The sequence below is a fragment of the Rhinopithecus roxellana genome, chromosome 13 (genome assembly GCF_007565055.1).
Source record: "Rhinopithecus roxellana isolate Shanxi Qingling chromosome 13, ASM756505v1, whole genome shotgun sequence".
NCBI lineage: Eukaryota > Metazoa > Chordata > Mammalia > Primates > Cercopithecidae > Rhinopithecus > Rhinopithecus roxellana.
In genome coordinates, this window is record NC_044561.1 from 117,842,170 (window position 1) to 117,869,868 (window position 27,699).

Genomic DNA, 27,699 nt, shown 5'->3' on the forward strand with positions numbered 1-27,699 from the left:
CTAAAAAGAAGAAAAAAGAACCAGTTACAGATTTCTTTGTTCCTTCTCCATTCCTCACTTGACTAGCCAAAAAGAAAAAAAAAAAAAAACACCTCTATACTGAGAATCAGGTCCACGGCTACTCTTTGGCAGGCAGTCTCTTTGATTATCAAGAGAAAGTTCTACCTCCCAACCAGGTACCCCGCAAGACCAACCTAGAAAGTAAAGGAGTCCAGCATGGACCTGGAAGCTTTCTCCCAGCTTTAACGAGGTAAAAGTGGCAGCCACTGCTATTGCCTTTGATGAGTTCCTAGAGCACGTCTCTGATGTGAAAGCCAGGGCCCCAACCCGCATTCCCCAAGGCTAGGCAAGCCCTTTCATAGTGATGAAACACAAAGGTACTCATCTGGAATGAGATGCCACCCTGAGATCAGATGACTCAAAATACTCCCCTGCTTTAAATGATGATCCTGGCCTTACTCAGAATGCTGGCTTACTTATGCTTGTGTATAATTCAGCACTCACATGTATAATTCACTTGAGTCTTGATTGAACTACTGTGTTTCCTACTAACAGGCAGACTTCATTACTTCTTAAGGTAGGACCAAGCAAAGCAGGGACACTGCCTCCCGCCTTTTAAAGGACATTTGTTACTTCAAATTAATATCAAAGTTATCATCATGAGAAAAAAATAAAAACTTTATTGGACTTTGTTACATTGATTTTACAGTTTCACACTGTTCGTATTTTGAATCACATTAAGGCAGGGGATGGGGCACTGTAATGTTTGGAAGTTTAGGAACTTTAGAGCACTTAAGCTGACCCCGCTACTGTAAAGAAAAGCGGGGTGTCTGCTTGACACCGGCAAAATAAGGGGCTACATGTCCCAATCTATCCCTCAAATCCCTTGAAATGCTACACCCTGACATAAACCACTGGTTTAAAAGACAATGATTCCAATAATTTATATCAAGTCCTGCTTCCCTACCCTCCCCCCACCCTAACTGAGCTTGTCCCCTCTGTGTTCCTCTGTTTAATTCTGTAACAACATCTGAAATCCAGCCTCCATCAGATTCTGGCTAAACATCTCTGACCTTTGAATATTATCTTATTTTAGCCCATAATGAGATCAGCAGCTACTGTCAGTGCTGAAAATGGGTTACACTTTGCAAAATAACTTTATTCTTTAACAATCTTGTATACTGGGCACCAATACTGAGGCTCAGCTGCCCATGGTCATAAAGCATAGTATGTACTCAACAAATACTAGCTGACCAGTTTGACAGCCAGAAAACAGCAAAGCTGGGATGCAAACCCAAGCAGTCTGACTCCCAAGCCTCTTAACCATTCTTAACAGACCACCTACCTCCATTCTTCTTCAAACGCGTTCTTCCTGTTTGTCACCTGAATAAACGGAACCACTATCCACCCAGATGGTTAAACCAGAATCATGCAGACATCTCTCTCTCCCTCATATTACTCATAACTGCCAGTGTTAAAATTCTAACTGCTGGCCAGGTGCCGTGGCTCACGTCTGTAATCCCAGCACTTTGGGAGGCCGAGGCGGGTGGATCACAAGGTCAGGAGATCAAGACCATCCTGACTAACACGGTGAAACCCCGTCTCTACTAAAAATACAAAAAAATTAGTCGGGTGTGGTGGCGGGTGCCTGTAGTCCCAGATACTAGGGAGGCTGAGGTGGGAGAATGGCATGAACCCGGGAGGCGGAGCTTGCAGTGAGCCAAGATCAGGCCAGTGCACTCCAGCCTGGGTGACAGAGTGAGACTGTCTCAAAAAAAAAAAAAAAAAATCTAATTGCTAAGTAGCCCTCACTTGTCATTTTCTCCCCATTATTCCACTTTTCTATTTCACATCTCATATGGACTGCTCCTGGTCTCATCTCTCTAAATCCATTCTCTATATATCATCCCAAGTGACTGAAGATAAAATTTGTTCACGACACTATGAATATGTTTTCAGCCGCCCTCAACATAAGGTCCAAACTCTTTACTGAGGTTGATAAAGGCCTTTATAATTCAGTCCCTGACTACATTTCCCCATTCCAGCTTTACTGAACTTTTTTTCTCATCTTCCTGCCTTTAACATGCAGTTTTATCTACTCCAGAAACGTCATCTCATTTTCCCATCTCTCTCTCAGCTAACTTCTAAGAGTTCTTGGCTTAAATATCACTTTCCCCAGAAAGCCTACCATTACACCAAATACCTCTCCTTTGAGTTCTCTCCGATTCCTAAACTACAGCACTAATTTGCCATATTATAACCACCTGTCAGCTCATTTGCTGTCTTCTCTAAGCTATTAAAGTCCAAGATGGCAGAGCCTCTATCATGTTTAACACTGTGCCCCAAAACCTACAGGGTCTAGTGCAGAACAGACAGTAAATCTTTGTTGAAAGAACTCTTTTACTCTACCTTTTTGCATACCACCTCTCATGAAAATGTTTCTTGACAATGCCTTCCCTGTCTCTCATCTACCAAGTGTCTCACCTAGAGAAGATATTTAGGACAACTTTTGAATAAATTCAAGACTTTGCTCACTAGCCAGACCGTAATTTTTAGAAGGAATAGGAGCATCCAGACTAGACGTCTGATAAAACCTGGCTATCCAGAAAATAAAGAATGGCTGCAAACTCATAAAAGTTGTTGAAAGAAAGGGCATTAAAATCTTAAAACTCTTTCTTTTTTAACCAAATACCTTTGTAGTGCAAATATAATTAATTAACATGCATTTTACTTTTACATACTCATAACAAGATAATTACACAAACTAAAGCTGCAGTGTTTTCCCAAGTGAATCTTCATTTTAACCAAACTCACAAAGCATTTATTGAAATTAATACATCTGGCAAAGCACCAGACTTGAATCAAGCAGTATCAGTACTACAGTGTACAAAAAGTAAATTAAAAAACTCAAGATGTAGAAGCAGTAGCCATTCTTCTAGGGAATCAGCAACCATTCTTCTAGGGAAGGGACCCACATATACAATCCTTCCCCAAGAACTTTGATGCTACCCCTCTGAAGAGTTTAAGCACAAAACAGAGTGCTTGTATCATATAAGTAAGGACTTTCATAGAGAAAAACTGTAATATAAATGCTTTTTTTTTTTTTTTTTTTTTTTGCTTTTAAAGGATACTGCAATATAAATATATTAAGCATGGCCTCAAATATCCAACATTTTCCTATCTTACATTTTAAACCAAAGTTGAAAGAACCTACAGGCTTTATAAAGAACTCTCTTCACAGCACAGCTGTAGTTCAGTTTAAACAAAAAATGTTCCCTTTGTGCTATATCCTTAAAAGTAAACAAAATATACAGATAAATGAGAAGTTTAGATTCTGCATCAAGCATTATTCAATCTCACCTTCTGACATAAACCTGGATACAGTCAAACTTGCAAAGCATTCACTTAATATTTTAGTTGAAGCAAACTTAAAAGGTATATGAGTTTTCGGTGAAGGAGACCTTTGTGAGTTTCAGTGGTGTCCTTGGCACTCAGAGGTTCAGCTGAAGTCCCGACTGGTGAGGACAAGTGGAGCCACAAGGGTCCAGACGTAAAGCAGGAGGCAGACCCAGCTGGAGCTGATCTTGACCCACACAGCTGGCCACTTGCTGGTCATGCTCTGAAACTTTGCATCAGGGCTAAGAAAACAAGAGAGAGTCAGGTAGAAGAGACCGGTCTACCTGACTTCTGTCAGCCTTCTGCAGCCCCCCAGCCAAGGCCAAGAAATTCTCCAGTGAAACTTGGCTGGCACTACCCCCCAGTAGGGTTGTAGAGGGGACCAGAGGAAGCTGCTATTTTTAGTTGTTATGACCAAGAACTAAAGAACTCACTGACTCTGTCTTTCAAATGACTTTTCTTCTTGCCAGCATGAAAGACTATCAGGGCCAAGTTCTTTAGATGTTCCTAGTTATTGGCAAAAGTCTAGATTGAGATAGCCTCCCTGACACTTTCCTTTGTTAATACATTATTACTCGAACCAGAATGCTCTGACATGGCCATCTCTATGCACAGAAAATTAGTGAACAAAGATGGGTCAGATTGCTTTATGTCATGATTTTCTCTCCCAATTAACTCAACTCTGTAAGAGCTCCCAGCGATTTGCACTGCAAAGAATTCCAATGGGTTTTAAATGCTAGAGGGGATAAAGTCAAGAGTATTTAACCCAACTTCATAATATGAGTAAGAGCAAAGGTTCTGAGATCAGGACAATGGATGAGATTTTATAGGCCATCCAGGGGTTTTATAATCTTCCGTCTGTTTTGTCTGTCTCCTACCTGTACCAGCTGGTCAGGGTCATCATGATGTACAAGGAAGCCAAGCAGAGCATGAGGTGGAATAAGGAGTAGCTATACTGCACTCCCTCTTTCTCGTTGTCCACAGCCCGTCGAGGCTGTCCATCTTCTTCATCACTGGCACCATTGGTAGTTGTATCACCAAGGATGACGCTGTCACTCCCTGACAGGGTCAGCTTGTCTACTTGGCTATTAGTGGAAGTGCGGATGCTGGAAAGTGATCCCAAGGAAGACAAATCAGAAAGGGGCTATGACAATGAACTGCTGCCACTGGCTTGTATACAAGACACTTACTGCTGAGCTGTTCCTACTTTGGAGACTGAAAGCTTTCTGAAGATCCTGCTTAAAGTTCTGAATTGCCGCCTGTCATCATAAGATTAATGGCACTGTCATCAGTTACTACTTGATATGATGGCTTAATTGCTTAGGAGTTTCATAAAATACACTATGCTCTCAGTGTCTGTTTCCGTGACTTCACAAGTGCTGCTTCTATGATTGGAACGTACCATGCGCCAACCTCCTTCCAAAGCTAACTTACTCATCCTTCACTTCTCTGACTTCCTGTCATGTCCTCTGGAAGGCCTTCCCTGACATCACCCCCACTGGCTACGTTATACAAGACACTCCTCCGACTTCCCACAGCTTCCTAGGCTTCCTTCTGTCACTGCACTTACCACTCCTGTCTTCCTTGCTATTTATTCAAAGAATGCCTTAACAATGACCTTAGTCTATGTATTTCTAGCACTACAGATGTTCACTAAAAGTTTGTTAAATGACTGAACAAAAACGAAAATACAAATAAAGGACAAAAATTACTTGATCGTTTCAATAGACACAGAAAAAACATCTGACAAAATCCAATACCTTTCCATGATAAAACAGCCAAAGTAGAACTGCCTCAAGCTGACAAAAGGAATAAAGGAAAAACCCAGAGCTAACATCATACTTAACAGTGTAAGACTAAAAACTTTTCCCCTGAGGTCAGGAACAAGACAAGGATCCTACTCTCACCATTTCTATCCAACAATGTAGTAAAGTTCTAGCCAGAGCAAGAAAAAGAGATAAACAGTATCCAGATTAGAAAAGAAGTAAAACTATCTCTATCTGTAGATTACCTCTTGTATATAGGAAATCCTATGGAATACATACACATGCAAACTATTAGAACCAATAAATAAGTTTACCAATGTTGCAGGATACAAGATTAATATACAGAAATCAGGACTGGGCGTGGTGGCTCACGCCTGTAATCCCAACTACTTGAGAGGCTGAGGTGGGAGGATCGCTAGAGGACAGGAGCTCAAGACTGGCCAGTGCAACATAGCAAGACTGTTTCTAAAAAGATTAAAAATTAGCTGGGCATGATGGTGTGTGCCCGTAGTTTTAGCTAATCAGGAAGCTGAGGTGGGAGGATCACTTGAAACCAGGAGCTTGAGGCTGTAGTGAGCTATGATCACACCACTGCATTTCAGCCTGGGTGATAGAGCAAGACTTCTCTTTAAAATACACACACACACACAAATCAATTGTATTTCTTTCTTTTTGAGATGAGGGCTCACTCTATCACCCAGGTGGACTGCAGTAGTGCAATCACGGCTCACTGCAGCCTTGACCTCCTGGGCTCAGTTGGTCCTCCCACCTCACCTCCCAAGTAGCTGGGACTACAGATTGCACCACCACACCTGGCCAATTTTTATAGAGACAGGGTCTTACTATCTTGCTCTGGCTGGTCTCAAACTCCTGGACTCAAGTGATCCTCCCACCTCAGCTTCCTAACGTGTTGGGAATATAGGCATAAGCCACCGTGCCTGGTCACCAATCATATCTTTATACACTAGCAATAAACAACCCAAAAGTTAAGCTAAGAAAACATATATTCATTTATAATACCATCAAAAAGAATAAAATACTTGGAATTTAGAATAAAATGCTTAAAAACAAAATAAGTTTAAGATTTGTATACTAATAACTAACTATAAACCACTGAAAGAAATTAAAAACCTAAATAAATGATTTAAGTAAAGAAGACTTCAGTAAGTTATCTTCATGGTCACAGACTGGAAGCCTTAATATTGCTGAGATGACAGTACTCCCCAAAAAATCCAAACTACATTTTTTTTGCAGAAATCGACAAGCTGATCCTGAAATTCAGGTGGGAATGCAAAGGATCCATAACTGCCAAAACAATTTTGAAAAAGAACAAATTTGGAGGACTCATATTTCCTAATTTCAAAACTTACTACAGGCTGGGCATGGTGGCTCACACCTGTAATCCCAGCACTTTGGGAGGCTGAGGCAGGAGGATCACCTGAGGTCAGGAGTTTGAGACCAGCTTAGCCAACTTGGTGAAACCCTGTCTCTACTAAAAATACAAAAATTAGCCAGGCATAGTGGCAGGTGCCTGTAATCCCAGCTACTCGGGAGCCTGAGGCAGAAGAATCGCTTGAACCCAGTAGGTAGAGATTGCAATGAGCTGAGATCGTGCCACTGTACTCTAGCCTAGGTGACAGCAAGACACTGTCTCAAAAAATATATATATGTACACAGCTCTGTAACTGAAGCAAGTAAATAATTTTTCATTAAAGGGAGTGAAGTTTTTTAATTTCTTATGCTGCTTTTTGAAAGCAAAACAGTTTCTTCACTTTATTATCAACCTCCATGAAAATCTTGTTCTAACTACCTTTTAACTTACCTAGAATACAAAAGGCAGAGAACAAAGACAAACAGTCCAATAAAATTATCTGAATCCAGTAAAGACCCATTCTTTGATGGTGGAGTAGGGGTAGGGACCACAGCAGTTGAATTTCCAGGAGCCAGTGTTGGTGCAGTTATGCGTGTAATAAAGCTCATCAGGCTGGGGTTGCAGGAACGATCTGAAAATGAGAAAATTTTTATTATCCTTGGTTACAGCTCATCTTGTTCCAAGACAGGACTTCAGGAGTTCCTTACATATCATTCAGTCATGATGTGAAACATTGGAATGCTTTACTTAAAAAATCTGAAACTTAGCAGTCAGTAACATATTTGGTCACAATCAATGACTTAGAATTAGGAAAAAAAGAAAAGAACAACAAATCTGTCAAATTCCATAAACATCATTATTGATTTTATTGGTTTTGTAGTTTGACTGACAAATCTTTTTAATTCTTTAAAAGAGTGCCAAGGTTTTAAGCACAGAAGTTTATCTCTATTTTGGTTTTTACATAGTTACTCAAGAACAAAAAATAAGTTACCATTGGTGGAGGGGGGGTCTGCATTTATCGTTTTCCTTTAAAAGAAGCCCATAGAATATCCTCCTGAGAAACAATCCTACAATAACTATAAAATGAGATTTCCCACAGCTGTTTTTTCTAGAGCCCATGACATCAAACTACAATTTAGTCAAAACAAAGGGCCAAAACAAGGCTGCCCTTGACCAGAGCTCTTAACTAGTTTGGCTCAGCCTAGGTTAGGTAAAGCCTAGACCATCTGAAGGACTCTGGCCCTTTAGGCTGTCAGTTATAAATAGCTATGAATAGATGTGGGGACTAAAACGGGAAAGGTAAATACCTACAAAACCTACAGTGAACACTGTACGTTTAAGTTTTGTTTGCTTGTTTCACATTTGCTCTAGCTCTAGTTTTTATACCACCTATGTAAGGGCTGATTTCCTACTTTCATTTTATCAAAAAAATGTGTTATTGACGTTCCCTTACCAGGTTCGTTGGACATGGCTGACCAGGTGAGGTACATAGTGTAGAGGGTGATGAGAGAGGACTGCAAGAGGCCGGAGCGAGGCTGGTGTTCCTATGGAATCAAAAGGAAAACAGTGGCAGAGGGACTGCCAAGGGCTGACTTTCCAAAATGCAGTATACTTCTCTGGGATTCATTCAACTATCAGTAACTGAGAACTTTCGGATTCTTCTTGAGAGTTGAGAGGTGACAAGTAACCTTTCAGTTCAGTTAGCTCGCAAAAGAATTCAGAAAGACGAAGCAAGTACTACTGGTTCTCAAGGCATTTCATGATCCTAGAAATTCCTGTTCATCACACAAGGCCTTTGATTTTCTACTCCCTTGTAGTGAAAAGATCGAAGATCAGCTTTGCAACTAATTAGTAGTTGGGTTAGACCTATCACTTCTTTGAGACTTGTTTTCTCACTTTTTTTTTTTTTTTTTTTTTTTTTTTTTTTTTTTTTTTCTGAGACGGAGTCTTGCTCGTCACTCAAGCTGGAGTGCAGTGGTATGATCTTGGCTCACTGCAACTTCCTCCCGGGTTCAAGCTTCTCCTTGCCTCAGCCTCCTGAGTAGCTGGGATTACAGGTGGCCGCCACCATGCCCGGCTAATTTTTGTACTTTTAGTAGAGACGGGGTTTCATCATGTTGGCCAGACTGGTCTCGAACTCCTGACCTCAGATGATCTGCCCACCTCGGCCTCCCAAAGTGCTGGGATTACAGGCGTAAGCCATGGCGCCCAGTCGGAGTTTCGCTCTTGTTGCCCAGGCTGGAGTGCAATGGCACAATCTCAGCTCACTGCAACCTCTGCCTCCAGGGTTCAGGCTATTCTCCTGCCCCTCAGCCTCCCAAGTAGCCTGGATTATAGGCATGCACCTCCATGCCTGGCTAATTTTGTATTTTTAGTAGAGACAACGTTTCACCATGTTGGTCAGGCTGATCTCAAACTCCTGACCTCAAGTGATCCACCCGCCTTGGCCTTCCAAAGTGCTGGGATTACCAGAGTTAAGTCACCACACGCAGCCTAAACTCTGATATTTAAAATTCAAGAGCATGAGTTTTATTTTGAAATATTAAAATCAATTATTTTTCACAGTTTAATTCCCCTAAAATATCTTAGCTAATGACTCATAAGAATCATTCCCAGCCGCGTGTGGTGGCTCATGCCTGTAATTCCAGCACTTTGGGAGGCTGAGATGGGTGGATCACCTGAGGTCAGGAGTTCGAGACCAGCCTGGCCAACATGGTAAAACCCCATCTCAACTAAAAACACAAAAATTAGCCAGGCATGGTGGCAGGCGCCTATAATCCCAGCTACTCGTGGGGCCGAGGCAGGAGAATCACTTGAACCCGGGAGGCAGAGGTTGCAGTGAGCCAAGATTGTACCATTGCACTCCAGCCTAGGGGACAAGAGTGAGACTTCATCTCAAAAAACAACAAAAAACAAGACTCATTCCTGGCCAGGCGTGGTGGTTCATACCTGTAATCCCAGCACCTTGGGAGACCAAGGAGGCGGGTGGATCACGAGGTCAAGAGTTTAGCCTGGCCAAGATGGTGAAACCCTATCTCTACTAAAAATACAAAAATTGGCCAGGCGTGGTGGTGGGCGCCTGTAATCCCAGCTACTCGGGAGTCTGAGGCAGAGGTTGCAGTGAGCCGAGATCATGCCACTGCACTCCAGCCTGGGCAACAGAGTGAGACTCCGTCTCAAAAAAAAAAAAAAAATTTTTTTTAATGATTGTGAAATTCATTTAATTATGATATAGGCATGAAATAGTATACTGTTTACTTAAGCTATAATTATGAAGATTTTATAATATGGAAAAATGTTCAAGTGGATAAACTTAGACATAAATTCATAAGAAAGGGTACCTAGATTTTAAGCTTAGAATTAAAAACCTTTCACAGGAGGAAGTAGTAGTAAACGATCATACCTGAATTTTTGGGTGGATCGATATAATAGAAGCCACAACGCAAAGGATCAGGTTAATACTGATGAAGAACTTGTTTTCTGTGCAGCCATCTGGTTTGGTGTAGTATGTATAGAGCAGCCCAACACAGATGATTGACAGGATATAAAAGGCGCTTGTGAAAGACAGTAAAGCTGGAGAAAAGGAAACCAATATGAATGATTCAACTATAATAAACTAATAATGAAGGCCAATTTTCTTCTACTCCATATAAAAATGAGGAGACATTATTTCACTTTTCTGTGGTAAATTACAGTAAAATTACAAAGGCCTCAAGGTTAAAGTATTAACATTGTATTCAATTAACTTGATGTTAAATTCCAAAATCCACCAAGCAACTGAATTCACTTCCTGAATTACCTAATTTGATTTCATGGGTTGATTACCAGACATTTGATCACTCCAGCTAGAGTGAACTGCTACCTGTATATTAATTAATGTGCATTGTGAGCTTTTCTTAGGAACCTAAATGATCCCTACACCCTCAAAATGACCCAGTTCACAGCAAGCTCCATGCCAGGATGGTGTTAGAGGAAAACAGAATAGACACACAGGTATTTTTTTATGACAGTTTTTTCCTCTACAGTCATTGGCTATCTAAATCCATTTCCCATCACGAATAATAAGACTACATCCCTGAACTGGAAAAGTGGCTCATTTGCTATTTTTTAATATCTAAAGTAGTGGGTCCTTTCAATTCACACTGATAATCAACAATCAGCTGTGTTGGCTGAGCATGGTGGCTCATGCCTGCAATCCCAGCACTTTGGGAGGCCGAGGTGGGTGGATTGATTGAGTCTGAGTTTCAGATCAACCCTGGCAACATGACAAAATTCTGTCTCTACAAAAAAAACAACAATCAGCCAGGCCTAGTGGCATGAGGCTGTAGCCCCAGCTACCTGGGAAGCTGAGGCAAGGAGATTGCTTGAGCCCAGGACATAGAGGATGCAGTGAGTCGAGGTGGTGCCACTGCACTCCAGCTTGGACAACAGAGCAAAACCCCATCTCAAACAACAAACAATTAGCTGTGTAGCTCTGAAAATTAGAAAACATGAAACAGCACATACAGTACACTCAGACCAACTGCAAGAATGATAAGCTCAGTTAACTTGTATTCAAGTCAAAGCCCAGATGTAAGACAACTAGTTTCTACTTATCTCAATGAATTTTGCATGTCTAAAATTAAATGATGTACATTAAGTTTTTAGCACACTTCTTAATGTTTTCCCATCTGAATATACAAGATTTTTCTACACTTAAGTTATTATAAAGTATGACCAATTTGCAACTCATTAAATTCTTCTAGAGTTGTATGATCCAAAATGAATTAAAGAAAATAACAGCTGGGCATAGTGGCTCACGCTTGTAATCCTAACACTTTGGGAGGGCAAGGCAGGTGGATCGATTGAGTCCAGGAGTTCCGGGGCAACATGGCGAAACCTTGTCTCTACAAAAAACACAAAAATTAGCTGGTCGTGTTGGTGTGGGCATGGTAGTGTGGGTACGGTGGTGTGCACCTGTAGTCCCAGCTACCTGGGAGGCTGAGATGGAGGACGGCTTGAGCCAGGAAGGCAGAGGTTGCAGTAAGCCATGATTGTGCCACTGTACTCCCAGCCTGGGTCACAGGGTGAGAGACCCAATCTCGAAAGAAAGAAAAAAAAGAAAAGAAAAGAAAAGAAAAGAGAAAGAGAGAGAGAGAAAGAAAGAGAGAGAAAAGAAAAGAAAAAAATAGATAAAAATAAAATTGTCATTACAAACAATTTAAATGACCAACACTAGGGTAAAGGTTAAATGAATTACATATACTCTGTCATGGAATGCCATGGAATTGTATGGAATGGAATACCATGCAGCTTACAGTAAACTCCATGCCAGGAGCTTGAATGCAGGTTAAATGAGTAAGACATACCTACACTCGCTGGTAAGGAAGGATATTCACCATGTAGGAAATGAAAAGAGCAAGTCATGGAACAATATACAGTACAATCCTGTTTACATTTAAATACAAGAGCAAGGTGAATGCATAAATACATAAAGGTTCACAAGAGTGGCTACATCTGGAAAGGAAAATAGGTTGCAGATAGGTGGAGATTTGCATGTTTTAGTCTTTATAAAGTTATAAAGTTCTATCATTTGTCTTTATGGTAAACATAGTATTTTAAAAAAATATATGTAAATATTTTTTAAAACCAAATCAAATGAAAATAAAACTGGGCAATTCGATAGTATGTACTGAAAGCATTTTAAAATATTCATACACTTTTACTCTTCTATTTCTGGGAATCTGTCCTAAGGAAATAATCAGAAATGTGTGCAATGTATATCACGAGGTAGTTAGCGCTCTACCAGAGCCAAAATACATGCGCAAGCTACTGTTAAATCCTACTCAGTCTAGAAATTGTAAGTGCCCCTTTTCCACCAGAAAGTTTCTCATAGCAGGTGTGGGGTCCCTTTCTGAATAAGGCCATAAGGACTACTCACTCCTATCTGCCTAAAGTAGGTGGGCAGCTGTCCCATATGTTGAACCCATCTGAGTTTCCTCTCCATGGAAACAAAGTTATCAAAACCAGAACTAAAGTCACTAAATATAACTGTTTTTCCTTATCTAAACACATGGAATTACATTATGACTCTCAAAATAAATAAATTGGGAAAACCCAACGATTTATATTATCTGTGCTACTTTCTTCCAGTGATGCATATAATTCAGAGCCAAATTCAGGAAATTATAGATTTTTTTCCTTTTATTTAATTTTATTATTATTTTGAGACAGGGTCTTGCTCTGCCACCCAGGCTGGAGTACAACGGTGTGATGACAGCTTACCGCAGCCCTGAACCCCTGGGCTCCAGAGATTCTCCTGCCTTAGCCTTCTGAGTAGCTAGGACTATAGGTGTATGCCACCATGCCTGGCAATTTTTTTTTTTCTAATGTAAAGATGGAGTCTCAATATGCTGCCTAGGCTGGTCTTGAACTCCTGGATTCAAGCCATTCTCCTATCTTGGACTCTGTCGCTGAGGACTATAGCTGCTGGGACTATAATCATGATTTTTATTGTACACCCTGCTTAATGTAGCAGTATGGCTAACATAGGTGAGTAGAGATACCTACCGGCATACCACAACCTTGGGTTTCCTTCTTCCATTCGATTTACCCATGATTCATTCCAAGAATGAGCAAAGTCTACCAACAGCACCAGCTGAATAAGGATGAAGAGGGCGGCCCCTATCATGCCAGCAACAAACCAGACTACAAGAACCAAGAGAACAAGTTATTCTCTACCATAGAGTAACATTTCAGAGGATCCAACATTCTGAAAGGATTTCAATTAAAACAAGAGAGAGGTGGTAGACATTCTGCCTCTAGCAGTACAGCAAGATTCCAAACTCAAAGGATTCTTAAAAGCATTCTACTGGTTTTCAGACCTTTTAAAACACATTTTAGCTTGTGCCAAGGGGAGCCTGGGACCTGAGTTCCAAATGACACTGTAAGTCTTTTCTTTTAGAGGTGGGAAAATCATAGTAGAAATCTAAAGATGTCACCTGATGCCATGCTAAGGAAGTGGGTTAAGACAGATACGGGAGCACAAGAGTTCTAAGTCCGTATTTTGACAGGCTCTCTGATTAGCTTTGTATTGCATCAAGTGAGAACACAAACTATTAAGATATTGCCAAAAGATTAACATATGGTTCCAGAAAACCTGAGAGGTGCAGTGAATGCCTCCTGACCTCAAAACCACATATTAATAATGAGTAGCGGCCAGGCGTGGTGGCTGACACCTGTAATCCCAGCACTTCAGGAGGCTGAGGCAAGTGGATCACGAGGTCAGGAGTTCAAGACCAGCCTGGCCAAGATGGTGAAATCCTGTCTCTACCTAAAATACAAAAATTAGCTGGGCGTGGTAGTGGGTGCCTGTAATCCCAGCTACTTGGGAGACTGAGGCAGAGAACTGCTTGAATCCAGGAGGCGGAGGTTGCAGTGAGCTGAGATCATGCAACTGCACTCCAGCCTGAGAGACAAGAGTGAGAGACTCTGTCTAAATACATATATATATAGAGAGAGAGAGAGACAGAGAGAGAGAGTTGGAGATACTAAGTCCTATTAATTGGATACCATCTCATTTAATTGTCAGTTCTGCAAAAACAGTAATTAAAATGTAGGTTTCTTTCTTTTTTCTTTTTTTTTTTTGAGACAGAGTCTTGATCTTCACCCAGGCTGGAGTGCAGTAGCACGCTATTGGCACACTGCAACCTCTGCCTCCCAGGTTCAAGCAATTTTGCTGCCTCAGCCTCCTGAGTACCTGGAATTACGGGTGTGCACCACCATGCCTGGCTAATTTTTGTATTTTTAGTAGAGACAGGGCTTCACCACATTGGCCAGGTTGGTCTCAAACTCCTGACCTCAGGTGATTCGCCCACCTTGGCCTCCCAAAGTGCTGAGCTTACAGGCGTGAACCACTGTGCCTGGCCTAAAATGTAGCTTTAACTCAATCATCTATAAAGTTTATATAGTTTAAAATCAACCCCCTCAAAGGCGAACCCTACCTGAGCTGAAATAGCCCCCAGGGATGTAGAAAGATCCAACCATGATTCCAATAAGGGCAGCAATTTTGAAGAACCAAAACCTATTAAAATATAAAAATACATTTATGAAATGCTAAATTTTTTCACTCTTATACTGAGAAAAAATCATTTCTGAAATGCAAAAATAATAGCTTAATAGCTTTTTCCCCAACATGATTATCTAGACTATTTTCTTCATTTGACTACTCATTTAATAGGCTAATTCATTTAATATTTCACACAATTAAAGGACAACATTAGCAGAGAGGATAAATCACTCACATTTATTACCAGAGAAAACTGAAAATTTAGAGTCTCCCTACTTTTACCACTTAAAGGTAGGCATTTTTCTAGCATTCTGGGAGTTCTAAAATAACAGTGTTAGGTACACACAGAGCCATTAACTGTAAGGTCTGAATGAAAAGTAATCACAAATCCTCTGTTTACAATACAGGGCGCAGATACCTTGCCCACAATGACACAGCTCATCACTGGCACCTGATTTTCAGTTCATGATCTTTAGTGACTGCCTTGTATGGCAGAGTGGAAAGAACCAGGCTTTGGAGCTAGACAGACCTAAGTTTCAATCTTAGCTCCAACCTCCAACTGGTTAACAGGTCTCAGGCAATTTATTAACCTCTCTGCAATTCAGTTACTGCATCTGTAAAAAGGGGATTATAATACATATTAAATTTACAAAACGCCATTCAGTCTTTGAGAATTAGAAATATGGCTGGGCACGGTGGCTCACGCCTGTAAGCCCAGCACTTCAGGAGGCAAAGGCGGGCGGATCACCTCAGGTCTGGAGTTCTAGACCAGCCTGGCCAACACGGTGAAACCCCATCTCTACTAAAAATACAAAAATTAGCCAGGTATGGTGGCAGGTGCCTATAATCCCAGCTACTAGGGAGGCTGAGGCAGGAGAATCACTTGAACCCGGGAAGGGGAGGTTGCAGTGAGCTGAGATCTCCAGCCTGGGTGACAAGAGTGAAACTCCATCTCCAAAAACAAAAACAAAAAAATAACAAAAAAAAAAAGGGAGACAATTGGAAACACAGGTAAAAGGTGGTCAGGAGTCAGAAGCAATAGAATATGTAAATCAGTAGCACATATATAGTCACTGACTTCTTCTACACTGTTTAACTTTATCAGGTACATGTTTATCTTTAAACAACAGAAAAAAGAAAGTGTGTGTCTATGTAGTATCTAGCATAGTGCTTCAACTGTTTTAACAGGTGTTCAACAAGAATCTAAGAACATAAAGCAAAGGAATTTAATAGAAGAAAATAAAAAGACAAGACTCCCTATCCCCTCCACGTTACAGCAATCTAACTGAAAATGACATTAAAAAATTTCACATGTGCCGGGCGCGGTGGCTCAAGCCTGTAATCCCAGCACTTTGGGAGGCCGAGACGGGCGGATCACGAGGTCAGGAGATCGAGACCATCCTGGCTAACATGGTGAAACCCCGTCTCTACTAAAAATACAAAAAAAAACTAGCCGGGCGACCTGGTGGGCGCCTGTAGTCCCAGCTACTCGGGAGGCTGAGGCAGGAGAATGGCGGGAACCCGGGAGGCGGAGCTTGCAGTGAGCTGAGATCCGGCCACTACACTCCAGCCTGGGCGGCAGAGCGAGACTCCATCTCAAAAAAAAAAAAAAAAAAAAAAAAAAAAAAAAAAAAATTTCACATGCATAAAAGACCAGAAATATATCTGAGTCACTCATTTACATATTCCATTGATTCTATCAGAATGGCAATATTAACTGCTGAAGGGAAGGAAGAGCCACACCATAATGTAACCAGTTAATCATAAATCTAACATACCCATTGTGTACTGCTGCTCGGGGATCTTTACTTGTTTTTACTTTCAACATGAGCAGAGAAAAGACAAAGAAAAAGATGGCCATGGCAAAGCTGATCCGATACACAGCTTTATAACCAACCAGCACATCACAATCTTTATCTGCATTTATATCAGCCACATGGATTTTAAATCCCCCTTCACAAAATCCAGGAATCTGGAAAAAAGCAATTTCAGTGTTATCAGAATATTTATAGACAGAGATTCTACCCCACCACAGGAAAGACTGGATTTAGAAAATTAACTACTTCAACAACTGCGAGACTGACTATGGAATTTTTCTCTGTCTTCCAATGCATTTACAATCTTGTTACCAAACAGTATAAATAACTGGTATTTTAAAAATATAAATGCTCGCTCGGCTGGGCACAGTGGCTTACGCCTGTAATCCCAGTACTTTGGGAGGCTGAGGTGGTTGGATCATGAGGTCAGGAGTTCAAGACCACCCTGGCCAGCATGGTAAAACCCTGTCTCTACTAAAAATACAAAAAATTAGCTAGGCATGGTAGCACATGCCTATAATCCCAGCTACTTGGGAGGCTGAGGCAAGAGAATTGCTTGAACCCAGGAGGCGGAGGTTGCAGTGAGCCAAGATCCTGTCACTGCACTCCAGCCTGGGCAACAGAGTGAGACTTTGTTTCACAAAAATATGCTCTCTCTTCTTTGCTCTTTTAGGCTGAAGAGGTTGTGTGCCACTTTCCAGTGAGATTTTCCAGCTACCACTGAGTCCTTCCAGAGGTGAAGAACTAGTCCAGTTTAGATGCTTCAACCTTTAACACATAAGGAAAGAAAATGTTTTGGAGGCACTCTTTTAATATTTTCTCTCAGTTGCTCGATTGGAGCCTAAAGATGTTCATTCTGTATTTCCGGAAAAGGACTAATGTCCTCATATTTCTGTGTTCTGACCATACCCCGTATAAGTAAAAAATCTCCAAATTACAATGAACTTGATTAACAATGAAGAATTAAACTAGAATTTTGCAAAACATAAAAATAAAAATAACCAATACATTAAGGGCATTGTTACTTCTTACCTTCTTCAGATACGTTTCCATCTCTTTTCTCTGCATGATATAGGATACGACAGCGCTCAGGAGGAGAATGAAAGCATAAATGAGGCGAGTCAACGTGGAATTCTTACTGTTAGGACAGCAACTACACAGCAAACATGAGGCACCGCTGCAGAGGCATGGAACCTGGAAGGAGCATACCATGGTCACCTGAGACCGCGTTCAGTAGACTCCTTTATAACACAGATGTCACAGAAGAGAAAGCGAGGCAAATCAGGCCTTACAGTTTTAACTGACAGAATCATGGCTGGGAGGAAGTGGTTGAAAGTATGGGCTCCGGGCCAGGTGCGGCGGCTAACGCCTGTAATCCCAACACTTTCGGAGGCCAAGGCGGGTGGATTACGAGGTCAGGAGACTGAGACCATCCTGGCTAACACGGTGAAACCCCATCTCTACTAAAAAAGACAAAAAAATTAGCTGGGTGTGGTAGCGGGCACCTGTCTCACCTACTCAGGCAGCTGAGGCAGGAGAATGGCATGAACCCCGGAGGCGGAGCTTGCAGTGAGCTGAGATTGCACTACTGCACTCCAGCCTGGGCGACAGAGTGAGACTCCGTCTCAAAAAAATAAAAAAATAAAAAAGTATGGGCTCTGGAGTAAATATTATTTGTGCCACTTTTTACCCCAGCAAGTTACGTACTCTAACCCCATTTCACCATCTGTAAAACGAACTCAATGATAGAATCTTCCTCCCTCAGACTGCTGTATTAAATGAGCACCTCAACACTACCTGAAACACATTAACAGCTCAATAAATGTTAATTAAATTCTGAGAGCAGAATTGTGCCACTGCATTCCAGCCTGGGCGACAGACTGAGACTCCGTCTCAAAAAAAAGAGTAACCTGGCCGGGTGCGGTGGCTCACGCCTGTAATCCCAGCACTTTGGGAGGCCGAGATGGGCGGATCACGAGGTCAGGAGATCGAGACCATCCTGGCTAACACTGTGAAACCCCGTCTCTACTAAAAAATACAAAAAACTAGCTGGGCGAGGTAGCGGGCGCTTGTAGTCCCAGCTACTCGGGAGGCTGAGGCAGGAGAATGGTGTAAACCCAGGAGGCAGAGCTTGCAGTGAGCTGAGATCAGGCCACTGTACTCCAGCCTGGGCGACAGAGCGAGACTCCGTCTCAAAAAAAAAAAAAAAAAAAAGAGTAACCTAGATCTTTCGTCTGCTAAAATCTGTTAATGACCACACTACATGAGAGAAGATATAATTTTATTTCTTTTTTTTTTGAGACAGGGTCACACTCTGTCACCCAGGCTGGAGTGCAGTAACACCATTTCAGCTCACTGCAACCTCACCCTCCTGGGTTCAAGCAATTCTCCTACCTCAGCCTCCCCAGTAGCTGGGATTACAGGGATTACAGACACGTGCCACCATGCCTGGCTAATTTTTATGTAGTGACGGGGTTTCACCATGTTGGCCAGGCTGGTCTCAAACTCCTGACCTCAAGTGATCCGCCCGCCTCAGCCTCCCAAAGTGCTGGGATTACAGGCATGAGCCACTGCACCCAGGCTTTGTTTTGTTTTGTTTTAAAGACACAAGGTGTCACTGTTGCCCAACCTGGAGTACAGTTATGTGATCATAGCTCACTGCAGCATCAAACTCCTGGGCTCAAGCAATCCTCTGGCCTCAGCCTCCTGAGTACAAGCAAGCACCACCATGCCCAGCTAAGAGAGGATATAATTTGAGTCACTACACTTGATTAGGAAACTGCCTGAAAAAAAAAATTGCTCTGAGGGGTGACATTATCAAGTCATACTACAAGGACAGGCTAATTCAGAATTAGCAGATGTAAACAATGGATAACTCTGGTCTTAAAATATGGTCCCAGGAGTAATCTTCATTTTTTATAGATGCTATCTTGTGTGCACTTTATGATAATTTTGTGTGGTCTGCAGCAAGGTGCTAACATTCATTCTAAAAAAGTTCAGTTTTCTCATCTGTAAAAACAAGCATAATACTACCTACTCAAACATGGTTACTGAGTAAAGAATGAGATGATGTCAGGAATATGAAGCACCTAGTATAATGCCTGACATATATATCAGGCTCAATATATCGTGGTAGCCATTATTATTTGTAATTGCAATAGCAATGGGAAATTGACCAGCCAGTCTGTCTCCATCCAATTCTTAACTACAGTATAGGCCAAACACTGCAGAGACATGTCCTCCACAAATTCTTACGTTGAAGTCCTAATCCCCAATACCTCAGAATGTATCCTTACTTGGTCATTGCAGATGTAGTAAGTTAAGATGAGGTTATATGGAGTACAGTGAGCAGCTATTCCAATATGACTGTGTCCTTCTAAAAAGGGGAAAATTGGACAAAGACTGCCAGCAAACCAAAAAAAAAAAAAAAAAAAAAAAGCTAGGGGAGAAGCATAATACAGATTCTCTCTCACCAGCCTTAGAAGTAACCAACCCTGCTGACACCTTCATCCCAGACTTCCAGCCTCTAGAATTCAGAGATAAGAAATCACTGGGTTTAAGCCACCCAGTCTGTGGTACTTTGTTATGAAGCCCTGGCAAACTAATAAACTTAACTTACCTATAGTTGTCTTAAGAATGTAAGTATCTCGAAGGGGAGACTATCTTTACAATGTTACATCTTTTGTAGCTTTACATAGCAGGTACTCAGCAAATATCTGTGCGACAAATCTGTCCTACTATATGTTATGTCATTTTCCCATTTCAGTAAATGACAACTCTATTCTTCCTGTTGCTTGGGCCCAAAACCTGGAGTCATCCTGAATGCCTTCCCTTTCCCAAAATCCTCATCCAATTTGTCAGTACATCAGCTCTATCCTTAAAATATATCCAGAATCTGACCATTTTCACAGTATCCTTAGCTATCACCCTTGTCCAAGCCACAACTCTTATCTCTCATCTGGATTAAGTTCAAAAGTTCCCATCTCACAGCTGTAGGGATCCATTCAGAAGCTCTGAGTTGGCCAGCACAGTGGCTCACGTCTGTAATCCTAGCACTTTGGGAAGCCAAGGCAGGCAGATCACCTGAGGTCAAGAGTTCAAGACCTGCCAGGCCAACACAGTGAAATCCCATCTCTACTAAAAATGCAAAATATTAACCCAACGTGGTGGCGCATGCCTGTAATCCCAGCTACTAGGGAGGCTGAGGCAGGAGAATCACTTGAATCCGGTAAGCAGAGGTTGCAGTGAGCCAAGATGGCGCACCACTGCACTCCAGTCTGGGCAACAGAGTGAGACTCGATCTCAAAAAAAAAAAACCTCTGAGTTGTTATAAAGATTATTTTAAGCTGAAGGCATCTGAGCTTCAACAGATGCAGAAGAAAAAAAAAAGCCTTCTGGGAGCTTCTCTTGTCTGACTAAAAGCAGCAACTTCTGGGAAATGAGGCTGCCATCAAGTCCCTCTCCAGGGAAGTTTTAAGGCCATGAAGAAGCTCGAAAGACCTGCCATACCTGCATAAACAAGTACTACCACAAACTTTCTTATTTCCTATTCTCCTAAAAACAAACCTGTCTTTCCTAAGGAAACCTATTTGTTCTTCTCATAGAAGCCTTTCTCTCAGCTTCCTTTTTCCTACTAAATTAGAAAGCCTTGGCCGGATGCAGTGGCTCACACCTGTAATCCCAGCACTTTAGGAAGCTGAGGCGGGCAGATCACCTGAGGTCAGGAGTTCAAGACCAGCCTGACCAACATGGAGAAACCTCATCTCTACTAAAAATACAAAATTAGCTGGGCGTGGTGGCACATGCCTGTAATTCCAGTTACTTGGGAGGCTGAGGCAGGAGAATCACTTGAACCTGGGACGTAGAGACTGCAGTGAGCTGAGATCCCACCATTGCACTCCAGCCTGGGCAACAAGAGTGAAACTTGGTCTCAAAAAGGAAAAAAAAAAAAAAGAAAGCCTCAAGTTCTAACCACCCCCTTTGAGTTACTATTACTGAGCACTCCTGTGTGAAGAACATGTCTTGCATGCATAAACTCTTGTTCCTCTAAATAATCTGTTTTGTCAGTTAAATTCACAAGCCCTAGAAACAGAACCCAAAAGGTTGGAGGAAGATTTTTCCCTGCCTACATTGCTTTACCCTTATTTTTCTACCATCTATTCTCCACACAGCAATGATAATCCGCCTTGTCAAAACACAGGCCCAGATCATATCATTCCTTTTTTCAAACTCTGTAATAGATTCCCATATAACTTAATAGTAAAAGCCAAAGTCCTTAAAAACCTACAAGACCATATAATGGGTATCAACATGATTTTGCTCTCTACCTTTCTGATTTCACTCTATTATTCTTTCCCTTACTCATTCCACTCTCTGGTATATAGAACTCCTTACTGTTTCTATTGAATAAAAGGGATTAATGAAACATAAAGGCACCATATAAACAGAAATGCCTGGATGGCATCAATTCAAATCTTAGCTTTCAATCAAAGCCAAAATGCATTTCAAGTTATTATGACAGAAAAAAGTGTTTCAAATTAACAATTCACTCTTTAACTAATGACCTTCGTAACTATATTTTTAAAGAATGTATGTTGTAAATAGTGATTTTGAACCACTGGTTGATTGTAAAAATCAACTCACCAGGATTTTTTTTTTTTTAGATGGAGTCTCATTCTGTTACCAGGCTGGAGTGCAGTGGCGTGATCTCAGCTCATTGTTAACCTTATCCTCCCCGGTTCAAGCGATTCTCCTGCCTCTGCCTCCTGAGTAACTGGGACTACAGGCGCGCACCACCATGCGCCCAGCTAATTTTTATATTTTTAGTAGAGACAGGGTTTCAGCATGTTGGCCATGATGGTCTCGATCTCTTGACCTTGTGATCCACCCACCTCGGCCTCCCAAAGTGCTGGGATTACAGGCATGAGCCACCAAGCCCGGCCCTCAACTCGCCAGGATTTTCTAATGTGATAGAAGATAAAAGGGAAATTGTACAGTAGATGGTATGGGATTATTTCATAAACCTTTGTCTCCATATGGGTGCATCAGATCAACTATGTACAATCTTTCTTTAGGTCAAGGTCAGAAAAATTAGAAAACCACTGCTCTCAAGAAAGCCCTTAAAAATGAAACACTCTTTTGATTTAGGACCAACAACTCTAAAATACATTCTCTTCCTAAGAAATAGTGGAATGAAGCCAGGCATGGTGTCACACACCTGTAGTCCCAGCTACTGGGGAGGCAGAGGTGGGAGGATCACTTGAATCCAGGAGTTCAAGGCTGCAATGAGCTATGACTGAGCCACTGCACTCCAGCCTGGGTGACAGAGCAAAACTGTCCCCCTCCAAAAAAAAAAAAGTAGAAAGAGCTGAAACAGAATCCCTGGTGTAATACTGTGAAATATATGTACGTTTGGTTCCCATTTCCTGGCATACAATTTCTAAAATCCTTGGAATAACCAGTGTCTTTTTGTAAGCTAATGAGATGACTGGTGACTGGCAGTCCCTAGGTAAGCATCATGATGGGGGAGGGTCATAGGAGGAGGTTGGGATTTTTCAGTCTCACCCGTGAACCTCCAAGGAGGAGAGGCTGAAGGTTAGACCAGTCACCAAAAGCCAATGATTCAATGAATTCTGACTACATAATGAAGACTGCATAAAAGCCCAAAAGGACAAAGTTCAGAAGAACTTTTGGCTGGGCATGGTGGCTCACACCCCAGGAGTTCGAGACCAGCCTGGCCAACATAGTGAAATCCCGTCTCTACCAAAAATACAAAAATTAGCTGGGCGTGGTGGCCCACACCTATAATCCTCGCTACTTGGAAGGCTGAGACATGAGAATCGCTTGAACCCAGGAGGCAGAGGTTGAAGAGAGCCAAGATGGTGCCACTCCCCCAGACAGAGCATGGAAACTCCAGACCCCTTCCCCTATACCTTGTCTTACATACCACTTCATCTGTATCTTTAAAAATACATTAATAGTAGCCATAAAAAAGAAGAAAATCATGTCCTTTGCAGTAACAAAGATGTAGCTGGAGGCCACTATCCCAAGTGAATTAATACAGAAACAGAAAACCAAATACAGCATATTCTCGCTTACAAGTGGGAGCTGAACACTGGGAACACAGACACAAAGATGGCAACAATAAACACTAGAGATTCCAAGAGCAGGGAAGGGGGGGAGGGGCAGGGGTTGAAAAACTACCTATTGGATACTGTGTTCACGGCTTGGGCAACGGAATCATTAGAAGCCCAAACCTCAGGATAAGGCAATATACCCCTGTAACAAAACTGCATATGTACCCTCTGAATCTAAAATTAAAAATACATAAATACACAAAATAAAAGTTTTATAATAAGCCAGTAAACATGTTGCCTTGAGTTCTGTGACCAAATTAATCAAAGCTAAGGAGGGAGGTCATGGCAACTCTGATTCATAGGTGGCCGGTCAAAAGCACAGGTAAAACAACCTGAGGCTCGCCATTGACACAGAAAGTGGGCACAGTCTTGTGAGACTGAGCCCTCAACTTGGGTGATTTGATCCTATCTCCAAGTAGAAAGCTTCGGAATTGACTTGTAGGGCGCCAAGCTGGCATCCCCTGCAGAGCTGAATGTTTGCCTGATGTTTGGGGGAAAATCCCCACACACCACATATCTCGTGTCAAGTGTGTTGTGAGTGCAGCAGGAGAAAACTGAGTGTGCTTTTTCTACACACTTGGTCAATTACATCAGCTGGACAATGAGGAATCAAGGAATCACGCTACTCTGAAGCGGGTAAATGAGGGAACTCAGCATATTCTTTTATAGGCCCTAAAATTTTCTCTTTAAAATGTTTACAGTTTACTAGGTGATTAAACCCATTTACTCACTTCACTGTCACAATCGTTCTCGGAGAGAGGAATGCTGGGGTGATTATCCTCGGATAAATGACTTATAGCAGTCCCAAAATATTAAGGCCCTGGTTTCCAATTTTGAATAACAATCTAAGGCCTTCTTTCCCTTGCACCAGAACTGCAGACAAGCCTCCGCTAAAACCCCAGCTTTGCCACATACTCTGCAGTTTTGGCAAATCCCGTGATAGGGGATAAAAATGTTACTTGAGCCACCCAGAATTTAACGATGGCACCTTAAGAGGTGCTTCGGCAGGAACGGGAGCTTCCGCGCTGGGAGCTCTCATTCCTTGGTCCCACTCCAGCTCCGGAGGAATCTACAGTCAGGAAGCCTCGCAGGGCGGAGCCATCCGAATTGTAAACAATGGTGGCCGACCTCCTCCGTTTCCCGAGGAACCCAGAGGGCGAGCCGCCTGATCCCGACCTAAGGGTATGGCGGATTTGGGTCTGGGGCCCCAGACACTCGCTGTAGCCCAGGGCCTCCTGACATCCCGAGGGCCTCTGGAGCCAAGGCCGGTACAGGTCTGGGTTTGAGGCCTTTCCCCACAAACCGCAGGTCCAGCGAGGACTCGGGACCCCGAACTCACCCAGCTGGCGAGGGAGAAGACACCCAGCACAGCCCCCATGGTGACGCCAGTGATGGAGGTGGCCGGTCCTGAGGCTGCTATCTAATGCGGTGGTAAGTGCCAGCTGAGGCGTCTCCCCAGAAACGCGACGATTTCTCAAGCCGGAAACTTGGCCCTCCACCGGCGCACGGATACGTCACGGCGTGGCCCCGCCCGCCGTCCACGACCGGAGCGACCGGGGGGGGGGGGGGGGGGGGAGGGTGGAGGCTGTCATTGGCTGAGGGTGCGCCTGTCATTGGCTGAGGGGGAAGGCGGGGCTAAACCATCCTGGGGTTGCAGGAACTGGGAAGGTGTCATTCCTTACATCATTTGTGCAAAGATCTGGAGGTTACAGAAGTGTACAGAGAGGCACGGTATCTACGCTCAGAATTTATTCTCTAGTTAAGAGGAGATCTGACACCATGCCCCAATGTAATGAATACGATGAAGCGGTATGGGGGAATAGGCTTTCAATAAAGGTGTATTTAGTGCCTAGTATTGTAAGGGGAAAGTAATTTAGTTGGGCAGTAGTCTTGGAAAACTTCTCTGAAGGATTTATTTTTTAATCTGCGAACTAAAGGATGAGTCCAAATTAACCAAAAAACGATGGGAATCGTTTCCTAAAATGTGGGATGCACCCCATTTGAGAAAAATGAAAGGCTCGAAGGGTGCATGAACAGGACCTTAAGCGATATTAAACAGCAGAGTGAGAACGTCGCATTTCAAACCAACAGGCTAGTGGTTTGAGGCCAGTATGGTATTTAACATTTTTCTAATGTTTATCTCCCTTTTTAACGCAGTAAGGGCTTCATTTTCCAAATCTCTCAAACAGGCAACCATGCCTGCAGTTTAAAAATATTGTTTTGTTTTGAGGTGTGTGTTTGCAGTAACCTTTTCATTTCTACCAAGCAATGCTGATTTCCCATTTAACCCGTGATGTAAATATTCCTTTCAAAACACATGTCAAATTTGAGAGTTCACTTACAGAAGAAAATGAAAACATTATTTACTTACATATATAATAGTTTAGTTGGAATGTGGCAAACGATGATGTCTGGACGATGAGGTGTCACACTTCAATCTCTTCTTCTGTGGTGTATTAATCTTCCCTGATTGATAAAACTCTCTGGAAGGGGATTTGTCATTGAATTCCTTCTGGATTATCAGCCTTTAGTCTGATAAGGGAAATTCATGAAAAGCCCCTCTGTCCATGTGCGGTTCTCATGGACAGAGCAATCATCATACCAGTGTGGCATATTTGGGGATGTTATTTCCTGGATTCCTTGAAAATGTATTCCAAATTCATCTTTTACAGAAATGGAATGAGGCTCAAAGTGTGCCCAAGGCCATGAAAAGTGTTGATGAAAGAAGAAAGAAAACTACTCACATTTAATAATTCCTACCTCTCTTTTCCCAGATCCCTCTCCTCACCGCACATACACAAATACCAGTTCAAGTCAGGTTGCTTCAGGACCACTGCACTTTCCAGGGAGCCCTTAACATTCTTGCTTCTTTCTGTCTGAGTATTGTTGGTCTGGACTTAAGAGAGCTAAGACAGTGATAAATTTTATAGATCAAATTCTACCAGAAACATACCTGTAGTCAAAAAGAATTAGGTTTATTTAGCTTGTTCAGAAAGGGAGAACACATACCAAAGAAAACATAGGGTACCTTGGTAAGAGGTAACTGGGGATAACTTATTTTAGGATTTGGGTTTATGCTGGGTAACTAAATCTAAGGAGAGTTTAAGGAAGTGGAGAACAGTTTTGGATTGGACACAGTCAAGGAGTAGAGGCAATTCAGTGATTAGTTATCTTACACATTTTTATCCGGGAGGTAGAAGGATTAAAACAAGGCTAGATTTGTTCTTGGAAAAGAAGCAAAACCCACTCATATTAGTCAGAATTGGAAGATGTTGAGTCCTATTTGTGGTACCAGAGTGGTGGCTTTGTCTGTGTCTTGTTCCAACTACATGGTGGTCTTGTCTGATCTTTGTTTATATTCTGTGATCACTGTTTATGTTCCATTAGAAACATTAGGTCTACCTGTCAGCTGAACAGTTTTTCACTTTCTAACCTGCAAGCATTTGTCCTCCCAAATGTAGGATCCCACCCATCTCTTAGTGTTTCTGGCCCTAACTGGTTGAGTGTGTCACCTCCACTTGGCCAAAGGGAGGAGAGCAGATCTTCGAGATCATCTACTCCAATCTCCCACCTCAGGCAGGAACCCCTCAGCAACATCTCTTCTAGGGTAGGGGACTCACTGCCACCCAAGGCAGCTCCTCCCATCTTTACATATCCGTTGTCAAACCTCTCAGGCCTCTGAGCCCAAGCTAAGCCATCATATCCCCTGTGACCTGCACGTACACATCCAGATGGCAGGTTCCTGCCTTAACTGATGACATTCTACCACAAAAGTGAAAATGGCCTGTTCCTGCCTTAACTGATGACATTACCTTGTGAAATTCCTTCTCCTGGCTCATCCTGGCTCAAAAGCTCCCCTGCTGAGCACCTTGTGACCCTGCCCCTGCCCGCTAGAGAACAACCCTCTTTGACTGTAATTTTCCTTTACCTACCTACCCAAATCCTATAAAACGGCCCCACCCCTATCTCCCTTCACTGAATCTCTTTTCGGACGCAGCCCGCCTGCACCCAAGTGAAATAAACAGCCTTGTTGCTCACACAAAACCTGTTTGGTGGTCTCTTCACAGGGACGCGAGTGAAAAAACCTAGGTTTCCCCCATATGTTGTTGAAAAGATAACACATGTACTTGGTTATAAAATACTGCATAAAGGAGCACACTGTGAA

At 42.3% G+C, this 27,699-nt stretch overlaps 1 protein-coding gene and 1 long non-coding RNA gene across 2 annotated transcripts; one reads left to right on the forward strand and one right to left on the reverse strand.

The window, feature by feature from the left end:
* Positions 1 to 657: 657 nt before the first annotated feature.
* Positions 658 to 25,077, reverse strand: SERINC3 (serine incorporator 3). Its single transcript, XM_010384274.2, has 10 exons — positions 24,874 to 25,077; positions 17,431 to 17,592; positions 16,360 to 16,553; positions 14,517 to 14,596; positions 13,084 to 13,221; positions 9,938 to 10,107; positions 7,988 to 8,078; positions 6,985 to 7,165; positions 4,275 to 4,502; positions 658 to 3,638 (listed from the first exon to the last, which is right to left on the reverse strand). Exons 1-10 carry the CDS (start codon positions 24,910 to 24,912, stop codon positions 3,500 to 3,502), a joined length of 1,422 nt encoding a protein of 473 aa, XP_010382576.1. The 5' UTR covers positions 24,913 to 25,077; the 3' UTR covers positions 658 to 3,499.
* Positions 24,607 to 27,546, forward strand: LOC115892752. The gene is made up of 3 exons (XR_004052638.1): positions 24,607 to 24,716; positions 24,843 to 24,965; positions 26,207 to 27,546. It is a non-coding gene; the product is annotated as an uncharacterized LOC115892752 (long non-coding RNA).
* The last annotated feature ends 153 nt before the right edge of the window (positions 27,547 to 27,699 follow it).

Coding starts and splice junctions, on each gene's coding strand:
- SERINC3 (XM_010384274.2), bottom strand. CDS start 24,912: ATGGGGGCTGTGCTGGGTGTCTTCTCCCTCGCCAGCTGG. Junction 7,166..7,987: donor AGCCATGTCCAACGAACCTG/GTAAGGGAACGT, acceptor TCTCATTTTCAG/ATCGTTCCTGCAACCCCAGC. Junction 3,639..4,274: donor ACCCTGACCAGCTGGTACAG/GTAGGAGACAGA, acceptor TTGTTTTCTTAG/CCCTGATGCAAAGTTTCAGA.